The sequence below is a fragment of the Myxine glutinosa genome, chromosome 4 (genome assembly GCF_964187855.1).
Source record: "Myxine glutinosa chromosome 4, kmMyxGlut1.1, whole genome shotgun sequence".
Lineage (NCBI taxonomy): Eukaryota > Metazoa > Chordata > Myxini > Myxiniformes > Myxinidae > Myxine > Myxine glutinosa.
Window position 1 is genome coordinate 173240638 of NC_136264.1, and position 17842 is coordinate 173258479.

Sequence of the window (17842 nt, forward strand, 5' to 3'; positions counted from 1 at the left end):
AATTAATGGAAACGAGTCCTTAACTGACATAGACTAAGAATAACTAGCAAGATGTCCTATAGTTGTCTACGTGAGATGCGGTGGACCTGGATGCGACATTTAATGGGGGAAATAGGGGGAGGTCGGGTCTACAGAGTGTTGTTTACAGAAAATGGGACTAGGGAATGGGGGATTGGGGATAGTTGGGAAGTATGGAGGAAATAGGGGAATATTTACAAGCGGATATGGATGGAGGCCAATCTCATATCCGCAACAATATATATATATATATATATATATATATATATATATATATATATATATATATATATATATATATATATATACACATATATATATATACATACAGACTTGGCATTTAATATGGAATATTGTTTTTGTGGGGGTGAACTTACTTTTCAAGATGACTTAGAACCAAAAGTTCATTGGAATTATATTGAAATTATTCTAGATTTTGTTAATGTGACCTTTAAAAGAAACAAAAACCACATTTGACATTTCAAAGCAAATAAATTGATCCTTGAAAGTAATGCAAACTGATATCGAACTCAATTCACGGACAGTACTGTGTTAAACTTCTGTGCGTTTTCGAGAAGTATCTCTTTATTTTGCACATTAGCCAAAAATTTCTTTTAACAAAAACAAAAGTTAAATTACGACTGGGATTACGGACGGTAAAATTACAGTTCAGTACTTCGTGTAACCCCCACGAGCATTCAGGAGAGCACGTACATGTTGAGGCATGCTGTTCACGAGATTTGCCAAGGTTTGGACAGGAATTGCTTGCCATGCAGTTACAATAGCCTGCTGCAATTCACGCACAGAGGCAGGCTGCTGGTCCAAGTTGTCGATTTGACACGTTAATTCTGCCCACAAGTTCTCTGTCGGATTCATATCCGGGGACATGGCAGGCCACTCCATATGCTCTACACCACGGTCAGCAAGAAAGTGTTGGATCATGCGAGCACAATGAGGCCGTGCATTGTCATCTTGGAAGACAAAGTTTCCTCGAAAGGCTGCACGAACAAATGGAAGCAATGTTTCTTCCAGAATGGCCCTGTGCTTGAACTGGTTCAGGTTTCCATTCAGAACAACCAGGTCAGTTTTGCCCCCTGCATGAAAAGCAGCCCAAACGGTCAACCCACCACCTCCAGCTTGGACTCTTGGCACTATACAATCTTCGTTGTAGGCTTCATGCACTTGTCTGCACAGTCGGACGCGGCCATATTGACGATAGACCAGAAATCCAGACTTGTCACTGAAGATCACCTGATTCCAGTGTCCTGGCTGCCATTGACGGTGCTCTCTGGCCCACTGCAATCAGCGCTGGCGGTGTTGTCTGGTCAGACGTGGCTTTCTCAGGGGATGCCTGGCACGATAGCCTGCTTGAACCAGTCGTTGGTTGACTAGCCTTCTGGATACAGGCACATTTGTCAGTTGCTGCCACTCAGCCCGAAGCCGATTAGCTGACTTGGTACGGCCAATGCGGACTAACCGGTGCAGCTGGCGATCATCCCTCCTTGTGGGTCTGCGGGGACGTCCTGACCTCGGTATTGGAGTAGGGACACCCCTCTGAGCATTTAGTTTCAGGATCTTTGACACCTGACCTTCAGTGATGCCATACTGCCGAGCAATAGCACGCTGTTTCATGCCGGAATTTCGTAAAGCCACCACTAAATGACAAACAGCATTGTCGAGTTGACGGACCATCTCCAGGGGAAGCGGCAATAACTTTTGTGGACGTGCAGCAGGAGGAGGGGGAAGGGGGAAGGGGGGGAAGGGGGAGGGGGAGGGGGAAAAGGGAGGGGGGAGTGGGAGGGGGAAAAGGGAGGGGGAGGGGAGAAGGGTAGGGGGTAGGGTGGAGGAGGAAGGGAGGGGGAGGATGGAGGGGGAAGGGGGAGGGAAGGGGAGGGCTAGTCAACAATGACGTTGCAGTTCTCATGGTCGGAGAGCAGCACAACAATCGCGACATCGTCCTGCATCTTCGCAACAGCACAAAGCGGATTTTGGAGACTCACCGATCCTGTGACGCCCTCCAGTACCGGCGTTGCCGGGCGGGGGAAAGGAGACCCGTACATTCCACACATTACAACAATACACACACACAAACTGTGTTTTATGTTCAATGGTCTGGCGGCGGGGATGGAACATCACGTGATCGCTCTGAGCGAATCAGCGCGCTGCTCTGCCACCAGGTCAGATTCCATGTATAATATTCCTCGCTGAAATGTGCTGAGGTAAATATGAATAAAAAATATGGATCTCGTCAAATATTTATAGGTCGGCCATGTCCTTCCCAGGCTCAATGGCCATGTCTGTGCCAAATATCAAGTACGTGAGCCTCTCCGTTTCGGAGTCTATCGGTAACATTACACACACACAAACTGTATTTTATGTTCAATGGTCTGGCGGCGGGAATGGAACATCACGTGATCGCTCTGAGCGAATCACCGCGCTGCTCTGCCACCGCTCAGATTCCATGTATAATATTCCTTGCTGAAATGCGCTGAGGTAAACATGAATAAAAAATATGGATCTCCTCAAATATTTTTAGGTAGGCCATGTCCTTCCCAGGCTCAATGGCCATGTCTGTGCCAAATATCAAGTACGTGAGCCTCTCCGTTTAGGAGTCTATCGGTAACATTACAAACACACAAACTGTGTTTTATATATATAGATAGATAGATAGATAGATATGGAAGAAGAAGATATAATATGTGTGTATAATGTCATTTATAATGTGTGTATGATCACATATCAATATATGTAAATAATATGTATGATATGCGTAATAAATAGCCCCAAGTGGGCTGACGGTCAACCTTTGAGGATGTACACTACATGACCAAAAGTATACGGACACCCCTTCTAATTAGTGGATTTGGCTGTTTCAGCCACACCCGTTGGACAGATATATATCATCCAGTGGACAGGTATATATAATCAAGCATACAGCCATGGAATCTCCATAGACAAACATTCGTCCGAGGGACGAATCTGGGTTTGGCGGATGCCAGGAGAACGCTACCTGCCCGAATGCGTAGTGCCAACTGTAAAATTTGGTGGAGGAGGAATAATAGTCTGGTGCTGTTTTTCATATTATTATTATTATTATTATTTTTGTTTTTTTGTATACTGAATCGAGGCTCGTGAAAGAGCTAACATTCATTTCACAAACAAATCAACCAGACAAACAAAACATACAAAAAGAGGGAGCGGAAGACAAGATGGGGAGAGGAGGGGAACCACACAAACACAACACCTGAGAGCAGGGGGAAGCGTGGGAGGGAGAGGGCCTGGGGGGAGGAGGCGTGGGAAGGGGAGGGGGGGGGGGTAGAGGTGTAAAACAAGGAGACCAAGGACTTCCAGGACAGAAGTTGGTATTTCAAAAAAGTGTAGGATTTGGGGTGAAATTAACGGGGGTAGAAAAGATCAAGGTTTTGGATGGGGGAAGATAAGAGATGGTGGTGAACAGCTGTTTTAAAGACCTGGAGGGTGGAGTGGGATTGAAGAGAGTGAGGGAGTTTGTTCCAGAGGCGGGAGAAAAGAGGAGTGAAGGTGAGCAGAAAGTCTTGATTTTGGCACTTAGTTCGGGTTCGGGCGAGGCTAGGCCACTGGTTCTGGCTAGGCCACTTAGTTCAGGTGAAGGTAAATCTTAACGCTACAGCATACAATGACATTCTAGACTATTGTGTGCTTCCAACTTTGTGGCAACAGTTTGGGGAAGGCCCTTTCCTGTTTCAGCATGCCAATGCCCCCGTGCACAAAGTGAGGTCCATACAGAAATGGTTTGTCAAGATCGGTGTGGAAGAACTTCACTGGCCTGCACAGAGCCCTGACCTCAACCCCATCTAACACCTTTGGGATGAATTGGAATGCCAACTACGAGCCAGGCCTAATCTCCCAACATCAGTGCCCGACCTCACTCATGTTCTTGTGGTTGAATGGAAGCAAATCCCCACAGCAATGTTCCAACATCTAGTGGAAAGCCTTCCCATAAGAGTGGAGGCTGTTATAGGAGCAAATGGGGGACAAACTCCATATTAATGCCCATGGTTTTGGAATGAGATATTCGACGTTTGGGTGTCCACATACTTTTGGTCATGTCGTGTATGTAGTTCAAACGTCCGCCGATTTGGGTGAACCTCTCTGGGAGATCCTTCACACCCTGGGAGCCCACTGATCAGAGAATAGAAATCTAACACAGCGATTTTGCAGACCATCGAGTGAAAGGGCTGTATTGGATTTCACAGCAATCGGTTGGTAAATAAGGGACGAGTAGGGATCCAAAGTTTTAGGGGTAACCCCATCCCCTACCCCCACCCCTCCCCCCTGGAGCCTCCATGATCAAAATTTGAAAAACACGAAATTGAAAAATCTAAGACTGAGCGATCCTGCAAATCATCAAATAGAATGGCTGGATTGGGTTTCAGAATACGTAGAGTAGATGATGTAGATGCTTGGTAAATAAGAGACGAGCAGAGATATGATGTTTCAGGGGTAAATTTTAAACGGTCGTCTTTCTCTCATCGAGGGAGAGGTGATCGCAGTGACCGGGGTGTCATTCGAACAAGGTTCGAATCCCACACAAAAGGTTTGAATCCCACACAACTGACACCACTTGCCGCGTCCCCGGGGTTATAAAGGTTGTCGTGCACTCAAAGAAAGTCCAAAAATATTTTAAAGTATGAAGTACCTTATCACCCCCCCTTTCCCCTTTCCGCCTCGACCGTTCCTTCCCACTTGATAATTGAAATTCTCTTTCTTTTCTCCTTTAACTTTCTTTGAAAACTCTTTTTTTAGTCACCTTAGCTCATCTGTGTTCTCACCTGAATCCATGAATATTGTCGCGTCCCCGGGGTTAACACCCCAAGAGGATGAATGAGCGAAACGAGCTTTAACTCCGAAGCGTATTTCAAACTTGGCGGGATTATCTTTTCACGCGCGGGGGAAGGTTCGAAGTCTTACCTGATCGGACGGCCGACACTGGGTTAATCCGAACCCACAAACAAAGAAACGAAACAAGACAAGAAATAGAAATTCAACAACTAATGATTTAATGAAAAGAATGCACGCACAATAAAAATGTTGAGGTAAAAAGTAATTGTCATCGGCTATGGTGAGGGATCCTCCGTGCAGACTCAATTAGACACAGGGAGAAATAAAATAAAATAAAATGATTTGGTAATCGTCCGGCACTCAGCCTTGCAGTTCAACCGAGGGCTTGTCGACGTTCATCACCTCCAAACCACCATGCGGGAAGCGCACAAAATGGCGCGGAGTCGCGCTCCTGGACGTCCCAACATGAGGTACTTATTGCGATGCCAACTGCGGCGAACCTCTCTTGTTCAGTATCTTTCCACAAGCTCACACGAGCCAAAGATGCGCCTCCGCCCGCGACCAAGCCAGGACAAAGAGAAAGTGTGACCGCCTCCAACAAATGCCAGGACTAGAAGAAGAGAGCAAAAGGCAACGCAGCCATCCTTGTTGAAAGCCAGCACAAAAGAGAGAGAATGTGACCGCCTCCAAGAAACGCCAGGACCAGAAGAAGGAATACGACCATCTCCAACAACCGCCAGCGCAAAGAGAGAGATCAAGATGGCGAGACGGCATCTTTTTCCCTCCAGCTCTCGAATGTTCCACGCTGACGTCACACTCTGTCCCATCACCGAGCTCTGTTCATCATTCCATGGCTTCTTAACCAGTCACAAAGCTCGGGGCGTGGCCTCCCCTTTACACGTGCCCCATTATACATATACACATGGAGGTGAGATGGTGTTACTCGAGGGTTAACTTTCACTTTTCTTGCATACATTGATGTGGGACACCACGTTGTTATCATGTCACTCATCACTTGAAAGGCACAGTTGTGGATAAAGGAACACTATGTAGCTCAGAACATTGTGTTCTTTTGTAACTATGATGTATAAGATAAACATTGACTGCAAACTTCTGATAAAGGCAAATATTGCCTTTCCTGTGGGGTTTTTTTCCATTGATCAAATACTCACGGGGGAGCTTGAACATAAATGATATGCAGGACAGACACCCATACTAGGCCCACAAAATCTGCCATCCCAGGACAACCAGTACATTTTATCTGGCAACCATACCTTGTTTGTCGTCAGCCCATTTTGTTATCTGCTGAACAAACCTTATTTTGCTGTTATTTGTCCACCGTGTTGTAACTTAGAATTAAAATAGCAAAGAAATATATCATGGCTCTATCAAAAAGATTCATTGAACATCAAACTCATTACTAATCCCCATGCCCGGGGGACCACCATTTCTTTTCTTAGGAAGTGAGTTTTTTTCTTGGGAAGTGAGTGAGTTGAAACGGATTCGAAATGCTGTCCCGCTTATTCACTGAACGTATACGTTCATGTACCCCATCCAACACTGCATTATATTTAATGTGCGGCAAGCGGACATTAACTATATGTTGAAATTGACATGCCTTGAAGTAACTGCATAATATATATATATATATATTTTTTCTGTTCACAAAAACGTACATTAAAAAAAAAAAATTCTAAATGAAATAACATGTTGACTGGCAAGGTAATGCAGCACCTAGATCACAAGATTCCTGTTCAATGAACTACCAGCAACGCCAAGGCCCAGTGAGTCAGTTAAGAATGTATATAAGCATGTCAAGCATTTTAAACTTCTCAGCCCTGATTGATGAGAGTAATTCGGCATCACAAGTCACTCTTTACATTGGAAATAGGCCGTATGTTTTTATTGTAGTTTAATGTTGGCATAATATTTACAGATAATTGCCCGTCGCACGCAAAGCGAAAAGCAGGACTAAGCAATTGGGTCATGCCTATCTATCAGTTCCTCCTATCACTTTATGATCGTCAGTTCATGGTCAAGGAACAATTTGTTTACAGTGAGTGTTATATTTTGAACAATAATCAGAACATGAATCGGAAAACAAACCTGAATTCGAATTTTACTTCAGCAGACAGTATTTTGTCTCTGAATTTGTCCTGATCGTACATGCGCAGAGAGGAGTGAGATAATATCTTGCCTGGCAGTCAAACAAAATTGAAAATTATTCCAAACAGGAAACACTGTTTTAAGGACGTCATAAAAGACACGTATACGACAGGCATGGATAACGAATGTAAGGTGTTAGATCGGGTAGTGCAATAGTCACTGCATAAAACAGTGGGACAAGCCGGAAATTAATTTATTTATACGGGTTTACAATCTTTATTTTATTTAAATTAAATTATAAGCTTGAACAATGTAGAACACAAATTGCATTCTAAATACTTCCAAGAATCTCCAGTTTAACAGTACTTGGACATGTTATATTGTGCAGTGTATAAGGGTGTCGTGTAACATGTTCTGTGAACTCTAGTTTATAATTAAAACTAGTATAAAGCCCGTCAAAAATGGGTTGGAACAGTTTATATGACGGTGCAGCCGCGTGAGCGTGCCAAAGTCTGAAGCCTGGGTCTAGTGTCAGTGTGCTTATATCTTCTTTATTTATCAGATATCCTACAGACGTAAATTAACACTCTTTAACACTCGGTTTACTCTGCACACTTTGCACGTCACGTTCAGCAAATGCAACCTCCCTGTGCCTTGTGTTTATTGTGATTTAAAAAAAAAAAACGCTTCCGTACACTGACCTTGAGGTTCAGTTTGCAAGCCACCATCTACAATTCCAATGTAAAAGACATAATTACTCTTCCTTGGGGTCTTTGGAGTCCTCGGGGTCTTTTTTGGATCCTCTGGTTCATTTGGGACTTTTGGGTGTTCAAGCTCATGCATCCTTGGGATATTTTGGGTCCTTTGTGTCCTCTGGGTCATTTTGGTCCTTGTTGGTGTCTTTAGGGTCCTTTGAGTTTTTTACGTCCTCTGGATCTTTGGGGACCTCGGGTCTTTTCGGTCATCTGGGTATTTGGGGTATTTTGGGTCTTTGGGGTAATTTGGGTCTTTGGGCCCTCAGGGTATTTAAGGGTCTTTTTGGTGTTTTGGATTGACATCCTACAGACGTAAATGAACACTCGGTTTACTCTGCGCACTTTGCACGTCACATTTAGCGAATTTCACCTCCCTACGCCGTGTATTTATTGTAATAAAAAAAAAAAACCGCTTCCGTACACTGACCTTGAGGCTCGGGTTGCAAGCTACCTTCTACAATTCCCATGTAAGAGACATAATTACTCTTCTTTTGGGTCTTCAGAGTCCTAAGGGTCTTTTTGGGTTCTCTGGTTAATTTGGGTCTTTTGGTTGCTCAACCTCTTTTGCATCCTTGGGATCCACTGCATCTTTGAGGTCCTCGGGTCTTTTCAGTCATCTAGGTATTTTGGGTGTTGGGTGCCACTGGGTCCTCAGGGTCTTTAAAGGTCTTTGGGGTCTTTTGGTGTTTTGGATTGTTTGGTTCTGTGGAGTCATAAGGGTCTTCAGGGTATTTTGTGTTTTCAGGGACTTTTTGGTCTTCTGGGTCTTTTATTATTATTTTTGGTCTTTGGGGTGTTGTGGGTCATTAAGGGTCTTTGGAATATTTTGGGATTCTGGGGTCTTTGTGACTGGTATTTTTGGTGTTTTGGTCTTTGATGTATTTTGAGTCTTCAGGGTCTTTTGGGTCTTTGGGTCTTCAGGGTCATTTCGGTCTTCTGGGTCTTTAAGGGTATTTGAGATATTTTGAGTCCTTGAGGTATTTAAGGGTCTTCTGGGTCTTTTGGTTCTTTGGGGTATTTTTAGTCTTCAGGGTCTTCTGGGTATTTAAGGTTCTTTGGGGTTCTTTGGATCTTCAGGGTCTTTTGGGTCATTTGGGTCTTTGGGTCTTCGTGGTCTTTTGGGTCTTTAATGGTCTTGGGGTATTTTCAGTGTTTTGGGTCTTCGGGGTCTTTATGGGTTTTGAAGGGTCTTGGGGTATTTTCAGTGTTTTGGGTATTTGGTGTCTTTATGGGTCTTTGGTGAATTTTGGGTCTTCAGGGCCTTTTGGGATTTTGTTGTATTTTGGGTCTTTAAGGGTCTTGCAGTCTTTGAGAAGTATTTTGGGTCTTCGGGATATTTAAGGGTCTTTGGTTTTTTTGGGGTCTTCAGGGTATTTTGGGTGTTCATGGTCTTTAAGGGTCTTGGGGGGTCTTTTACGTCTTCATTGTCTTTTGGGTCTTTAAGGGTATTTGGTGTATTTTTGGTCTTTGGGGTATTTTGGGTCTTTATGGGTCTTTTGGGTCTTTATGGGTCTTTGTGGAATTTGGGGTCTTCAGTGTCTTTTGCGTCTTTGGGGTATTTTGGGTGTTTGGGGTCAATTGGGTCTTCAATGACTTTTCTGTGTTTTGGGTCTTTGGAGTCTTGGGAGTCCTTGTCCCAAGTATTTTGGGTGCTTGGGGACTTCTGAGTCTTCATGGTCTTTTGTGTCTTAAGTCTACATGGTATTTTTGGTCTTTGGATATTTTGGGTGTTTGGGGTCTATTGGGTCTTCTGGGTCCTTGAGTTATTTTGGGGCATGTGGTCTTTTGGGTCTTTTGGTCTTACCAAAAATTTTGGGTATTTTCGGTCTTTGGGGTCCATTGGGTCTCTCGGGTCTTTTCAGTATTTTCGGTCTTAAGCATATTTTGTATCTTTGGGGTATTTTGGGTGTTTGGGGTCCATTGGGTCTTTGGGGTCCATTGGGTCTTTGGGGTCCATTGGGTCTTTGGGGTCCATTGGGTCTTTGGGTTCCATTGGGTCTTTGGGGTCCATTGGTTATTTGGGGTCCATTGGGTGTTTGGGGTCCATTGGGTGTTTGGGGTCCATTGGGTCTTCAGAGTCTTTGGGGTCTTCTGGGTCCTTGGGGTCTTCTGGGTCTTCATTATCTTTTGTGTCTTTAACAGTCTACAGGGTATTTTGGGTCTCGGATATTTTGGATCTTTATGGTCTTCTGGGTCCTTGGGGTCTTTTGGGTCCTCAGTCTTTTAGGTCTTTTAACCTGTGGATACACAGTCGTGTTCAAAGATTGCCCCTTAAATCCCCCCATTCAAATCCCTCCTAAAGCACGACTCAAAGCCTTTAAAACCGAGCCTTATGAAGGGATACACACACACACACACACACACACACACACACACACACACACACACACACACACACACACACACACACACACACATACACACATACACACATATACACACACACACACACACTGATACACGTATATATACACACACACACTGATACACACACACACACACACACACACACACATACACACACACACACACACACACACACACACTGATACACGTATATATACACACACACACTGATACACATACACACACACACACACACACACACACTTTTATATGGTAGATGATTCTTCCATTGCAGTATATATTTAAGATGTATGGTATTGATTGTTGACAGAGCCAATGAATCATATAAACTTCTTAATTTGAAAACTATAATTGTAGTTTTTATTTTTTAATTAATATTTCCTGCATGAATTTTTAATGAATTCTTATTAATTTTTATGAATACATGAATGAAATAATTGGTCATCGTTTTGGATTGTAACAGGTCAAATTTTGACAAGCTTTCATCATGCATCACGTTATTTAAACAACAATGATTATTCTTGTTTTTCAGTGATGAAGAATCAGCCAGAAAGAGCTGGTGAGAAACAATCCACGAAGAAAAAATCTAAAGATTTGAAGGTGTTGGACTCAAAATCCGGACAAAACCTTTGTAAGTGGATCACATTTGTGAATTATCCAAGCTGGTATGAAATGGGAAAAGGGAAATTGCACGAGCTCTTACTGCGTACAAACATCTATGCGCATTTTGGGAACCCAATTTGCCTCCATTGTTTCTTTCCAGCTATTTTCCTCGGTACTCTAAGGATGTCCTACGAGGATGTAAAGAATGCAATCTTGGAAGTAAATGAGAAAAAGCTGACTGAATCTGTCATGCAGGTAAGAACTCTGCACGTGTTCCACAGATGCCTAGAGAGATGTGCATGCTTGTGAAGAGCGAACGAGCAAATGAAACTCCATGTCTCTTTCTTCCAACAGAACCTAATAAGGCAGATGCCTGAAACTGACCAGCTGGAAGCCTTGGCAACACTTAAAGAAGAATACAAAGAGCTCGGTGAAGCTGAGCAGTTTGGTGTCGTGGTATGTGCTTTTTATGATCAAAGTGTGACATTATTCCTTTATTAATTCAACATTTTGCACACTCCGTACTGAGATGACAGGGACTTAAGGTTTGGGAAAGGATGCTGAGTGTAGGATGCATAGGTAATGACTAAAGGCTGGCAGGGTAAACTCAGCCGTTGGGATATTCACATTCGAGGTTCATAATGTGGGTTTTATTCCCAACTCCACAATAAAATGTCACCATGCTGATTCACAAGCAGGGCAACGGCATAAATGTGTTTGCCTCTTTCGGATTGGGAGCGACATTAAGCCGTGGTATCCATTCGCTGGAGAGGTTTTTTTCTGGACTGCGGTAAATATCCCACAGTGCCTTTCAAAAAGAGTAGGTCACTCTATGCGAGTCACCTGGCCAAATTCTAAATTACTGCCCTAACCGATATAAGTGGGTTGCGGCGCTGGAGACGTCATCTGTACTCAAATGGTTAAAGCTGAACATTTCGCTTAATTTTTCACTTACTCAGTAACCTCGTTAAAGATGAATGCATATGAAGATAAAAAAACAAACCCAAAGGATGTTATTCCAATGTTCAAGATATGTGAGCCACGATATGTTCCCGGACAGCGCTTGGGATGAAAGTTTCCCCTCTCATTGTGCAGATGGGTTCCGTGCCCAGGTTGAGAACACGACTCAATGCCATACTCTTCAAACTCCAGTTTGAGGAGCAGGTGGCATCCGTGAAACCTGACATCGTAGCAGTGACTGCAGCATGTGAGGAATTGCAGAAAAGCCAACACTTCAGTGAACTCCTTGAAATAGTCTTGCTCATCGGGAACTACATGAATGCTGGCTCAAGGAATGCCCAGACCTTTGCGTTCAACATCAGCTTCCTGTGCAAGGTTTTATGCACATTTGCATTAGCTTGTTGTCACCATATTATGTCATCTTCTTTATGATTATCTTCTCCACGACTTCTTAAGTTTTTCATCTTTCCTACCCTGTGCTTGCTTGTCATTCCTGTCTCCGTGTATAACCCAGTCCTGCTGCTGCATTCCCTCGGGTTCCATTGTCACATTTAGTCTGGTAAAGCCGACCTTATTCAGGCCAGACCTGAAAGCCTACCCCCACCTTCACTGCTCGTGTCATTATGATGGCCACCACCCTCTTTAGGGTATCACCTCCACCTTTTCCTTCATGTTGGCCCACCTCCTTTTTTTTTTTTTTTTTTTTGCTCTCTCCCATTTTCTGTATCAATGTGCCGCTCTTCTTCCTTTTTTACCGCGGTCGGTGCCCTGCCTCCTTCTTTCGGGCCACCAACTCCTTTGTGGACCCACCTCATTTTTTGTGCTCCATCTCCCCCCGCCCCCTTCCCTGCTTCTTTGTAACAGCGCAACTCCAAACCCCACCCACTTATTCCCCTTAACCCTTCCCCTTCAATCATCTCCATTTTCATTGTAGCACCCTCAGCTTTTCATCAGAACCTTTCCTAAATTCCCCTCCCCAATGCCTTATACAACCCCCTCTCATCAATGCATTATCCTCCTCTTTCATTATGATGTCCTCATTTTATGGAATATCTAAAATACATCTTCCCCATATCCAAATATCTTACCTTACCTTGCTTATTCCATCATGTCACCACATACAGTATTATTCACATAGCTTTGGGCTGGTATTTCGTCCAAAATATATTCTTGCTATCATTTAATGAAGCAAATGTGGCTATTTTTACAAACAGAAACGTTCAAACAAGCATTTAAATTGAATAGTATGTGATTGTAAACAGAACTAGAATGGCACTCAGTGGAGGGCAAGCACACCTCCGCCAGGCTGAACCGTTTATGTTTTGTATCCCACTGATAGGCCGAATCTGGATTCGGACCTGAACCAAAATCTAATCAGCTTGTTCTTGTCATCTAACAAATTCTTCCGCATAGTTTTGTCATTAGTCGTCTCCAACTTTTGTAATATGATATGTATCATTTTTGGCCCTATCACTCAATGGTGAAGAATCACTTGTTAAAAAAAAAAATCATCCTATCCTGATCTCTATTCAGATCTTTACCAAAATCAAATTGATTCCTTCTTTTCACACACAATCTGTCCACCAAGTTACGGACGGATTCGGACAAAACTTTTTGAGATATCGTGATAAATATTGGTTTTAGCCATATCGCTCAATGGTGAAGAATCACTTTAAAAAATCTCTGATCCAGATCCGGCGGATTCAAATCTTCACCAAAATTGAAACACTTCTTCCTTGTCACACACCACCACCACCACATTTTGTCCAAATTTGTCGACAACTTTTTGAGATATCCTGTTCACAGACAGACAGGGGTGAAAACAACCTCCATCCACCTTTGCTGGCGGAGGTAAAAATGAAAGACATGACGAACTGAATGAATGAATGAATGATCGTTTTATGGCCATTTTCCCCGCTAGAGCGGGGGTTAGCCTTGCGGGCCCCATGACAATCATGGTTCCCTGTTTGAGGCAATGTTTTTATGGCCGGATGCCCTTCCTGACGCCAACCCTTGGTCACGCTCTTACGATGCGCAGGGATACGGTGTACCTATTCTAAACCGGGGTACACACCGTGATTATTCATCCCAGCAAGCTGGTACTTAATTTTCTGACCTCAGAAGGATGACAGGCTGAGTCAACCCCCCTGGCGTTAATTCAGCGATCGATCGGGATTCGAACTCAGGATCCTAGGATCCCAAGCCGGCACCCTAACTGCGAAGCCAACACCAGGCTAAAAGACATGGCTAACTCTTTTCCAGTATTTTCATTTGTTCTTTGTAGTTTTGAATGCTCGTTTTTTTTTTTTCCCAACCCCTCTGTTCATTTACCTTTTTGTATTTATTTTACAACTTTTGCAAATTTACCTTTTTTCTTTGTCATTTTAAAATCGTAATTTTTTTTTTTGCCTCTATAGTCTTATTTCATCTTGTCCCAATTTATTCCATAAAAACATTTATTTTCTTACTCTACTCATTTCCGAGTTACCTCTGCCACCGAAGGTAGAATTCTTCTTTTGAGGCCTTCAAGACCGCTGTTCACCACCATCTCAGATTGTAACCAATCCAAAACCATACTTTTTTTTTTTTTTACCCGAGTTAACCACACTCAAATCCCTCCTAATTTTTCCATTTATTCCTCCTTGGAGTGTCCTTCTCCATGCATGCATGTTTTGCGTCCTGTTATTGTCTGTTCCATCCTGATCCGTTCAGTATGCTAACTCTGTCTGTCTGTCTGTGAGGAGGATGTCTCAAAAAGTTATGTACATAATCAGATAAAATTTGGTGGAGAGGTTGAGTATGCGGCATGGACGAATTGTTTCGATTTTGGTGAACATCCGGATGTGGATAAGAGATTTTATTATTTTTATGTAATTATTTGCCTTTGAGGAAAATGTTCGGAGAACACTTGGATTCGGAAGAGGGTCAGAGAGCAGTATTCAGGATTGCAAAGCAGATAGCGAAAGAGAGGTGTGATGTGATGGGGGTGAGTTGCTTGAAGGATGAAGTGGGACAAATCGTTGTGGACCCAGATGGAATTAAAGGAAGATGGAAAAGATATATGGAAATGCTGTTGAATACAGAGAATGAATGGGATGGCAACATAGAGAGTAACCCAGTCTTAGGACCTGCAGAGAAGATAACCGAGAAGGAAGTTGAGGAAGCGATAAAAGCAATGAAGAGTAGAAAAGCGGGAGGGCCGACGGGAGTTGTGGGAGATATGTTGAAGGCAGCAGGAAATTGGGGTGTGAAGAGAATGACAGAGATCTGTAATCTGGTGGTGAAAGAAGGCCGCATTCTAGTGGATTGGGAACTGAGTACCCTTGTCCCTCCATACAAGGGGAAAGGTGACCCTCTAGAGTGTGGCTCGTACTGAGCGATAAAGTTATTTGAGCATGGAATGAAGGTATTGGAAAGGGTGTTGGAGAGGAGGATAAGGAAGAAAGTGAAGATCGACGAAATGCAGTTTGGATTTATGCCAGGAATGTTTGTTTTCCATTAATCGTACACTTTCTAAAATCCAATCTCACCCCTCCGCTCCAAATCTTCCCCATAACCCCTACCCCCTCCAAATCTTCCCCATCAACCCTCCCCTCCAAATCTTCCCCATCACCCATCCCTTTCAAATCTTCCCCCTTTCCCCTCCCCTCCTAATCCTCCCCATCACCCATCCCTTTCAAATCTCCCCCCTTTCCCGCTCCCTCCTAAACTACCCCCTCACCCCTCCCTTCCAAGACTCCCCCTCGCCCCTCCCCTCCTAGACTCCTCCCTCACCCCTCCCCTACAAATCTCCCCCATATCCCATCCCTTTCAAATCCCTCCCCTTGTCCCTTCCCTCCCAAACTCCCCCCTCGCCCCTACCCTTCAATTCTCCCCACCCTCATTTCTTCTCAATTTCCCTCCTCTCACTCCCCCTCCTCAAAGCGTCCTCCCCGCTTCTTCCCCCTTCCAACTCTCACCTCCATCTCCCCCAACCTTCTGCCTCGCTCTTCCCCCTCCTCAAATAACACCTCATTGTGCCTCACCCAATCACCATCAAACCTTTTGTCCGCCCCATCCTTCCCTTTCTCCGAGCTATTCTGAAATCTCTGACACACCTTCAACAGCTCTCCCTACCTCTTCCACCTCTTCCACATCTTACCCTACCCCTCCTCCCCCCTGTTCTGCATCCGATGCTCCCCCTTCCTCTTCATTAACGGTATGGACCTCAAACATCCGGGGCCTTCGTTCAAACTTAACTGATCTCTCCATACAGGTTGCTTCTGTCAAACCAGACGTGATCTGCTTAACAGAAACTTTCCTCCTTCATGATATCTCTGATTCTTTAGTATCTCTCCCGGGTTACTCCCTCCTCCGGTATGATAGACCTGAGCCTCGTCCTGGAAGTGGGGTTGCTATCTTTATAAAAAAACTCTCTTCCTCACTCGCCCTGCACTGCACTCTCTCCACCTCACCCCCAGGAATACCTCTGGCTATGGCTTCCCCTTCGCTCCCACCTCTTGTTCATATGTGTGTTGTACCGTCCACCAAACAGTGATGACTCTATCTACATCTCGCTGTCTGATAATATGGACCAACTTCTATCTACTCATCCCAACTCTCTCTTCCTCATATGTGGTGATTTCGATTGTCACCATGCCAGTTGGCTGGGTGTGGGTACCTCTCTCACCAGCCATGGCTCCTCATCAAAGGACTTCTGCGACTCACTGGGACTGACACAATCTGTCAATTTCCCGACCCGGATCTCAGTCAACGGAGCATCTTCTCTTCTGGACTTGGTTATGACTAACTTCCCTGAAAATGTCTGCTGCTCTTCTTCTGCTCCAATCGGATCATCTGATCATGTCCTTGTTAAAGTGGACATCTCCCTGACCATTCTCAGGGAGCCTGCTCAGCATCGACGAGTCTGGCATTTCACTCAGGCCAACTGGCACGGTCTTCAAGCAGCCATCAATCATCTGGACTGGTCTCCCATCTCTACCACCTCTGACATCAACTCATCCTGGGAATTCTTCCAAAGTAAATTGCTCTCTCTCATGCACAGATTTATCCCATCTCGTCTTCAGTTGTCATACCCTTCCTCCTATCCATGGTACACGGAATCTTGTGGTGAGGCTGTTGCCCAGAAACAACTTGCCTTCGTCTCCTGGAAAGCAAATCCAACGGAAGGAAATCTCATTTCCTTTCACAAAGCCCGAAACATGTGTGTGTCCACCCTCAGGAGAGCCAGGAAACAATATCTCTCCGTTCTCAAGACCGAACTCTCGTATCTGTCTCCCTCTTCCAAATCCTGGTGGCATCTGGTCAAATCTGTTTCTGGTGTTTGTTCCCCCTCCATCCCCTCCCTTACCTCAAACGGCGACACAGCTGACTCCGCACGTGAAAAAGCTGAATGCCTCAACTCTGTGTTTGCCTCTAAATCTTGTGTCCCAAACCCATCCCTCTCTGTACCCACCATACCCATTCATACCCAGCTGCTCCTGGACTCCGTGTCCTTTCCTCCTGACAAGGTCGAAAAGTTTCTGTCAACCCTCGACTCTGATTCTGCAACTTGACCTGACGGAATCAGCCCACGGGTCCTAAAATCATGTTCTTCCGCTCTTGCACTCCCTCTCTCTGTTCTCTTCACCCTCTCCTTTGCTCAAGGTCAACTGCCATCTGCTTGGAAATCAGCCAACATCACCGCTTTGCACAAAAAGGTTCAAAAACAGATCCTAGCAACTACAGACCAATCAGCCTTCTCCCAATTATCAGCAAAGTCATGGAATCCATCATTGCTTCAGATATGAAATCTTTCCTCTTCTCCAATGGCTTGATCTCTGATCATCAATTTGGTTTCAGACCAGGTCACTCTACTCTGGACATGCTGCTTCTGCTGTCTCAACAATGGATGGAGGTCCTCAATGCCAAACAGGAAATAAAAGCTGTCTCCCTCGACATATCACGTGCCTTCGATACGGTCTGGCACCCCGCGCTGCTCACCAAACTCTCCTCCTTTGGTATCCATGGAAATCTCCACGCATGGCTGGCGGACTTCCTCTCTAGTCGTCGTCAACGTGTGGCCCTGAATGGGTTTCTCTCATCTCCTCTTCCTGTTCAGGCTGGAGTTCCCCAAGGCAGTGTTCTGGGCCCTGTGCTCTTTCTGGTCTTCATCAATGATCTCTCTGACTCTCTTGAAAATCCTCTCTATCTCTTTGCTGATGACTCCACTC

The 17842-nt window shown here is 44.5% G+C and overlaps 1 protein-coding gene across 1 annotated transcript in view; it reads left to right on the forward strand.

The window, feature by feature from the left end:
• LOC137425496 (protein diaphanous homolog 2) overlaps positions 1–17842 on the forward strand; it is a 525447-nt gene that overhangs the window by 239813 nt on the left and 267792 nt on the right. The window contains exons 17-20 of the mRNA XM_068113997.2: positions 10600–10698; positions 10831–10925; positions 11025–11126; positions 11766–12005. Coding sequence (XP_067970098.2) covers positions 10600–10698; positions 10831–10925; positions 11025–11126; positions 11766–12005 — 536 coding nt within the window. The remainder of the gene's footprint in view (positions 1–10599; positions 10699–10830; positions 10926–11024; positions 11127–11765; positions 12006–17842) is intronic.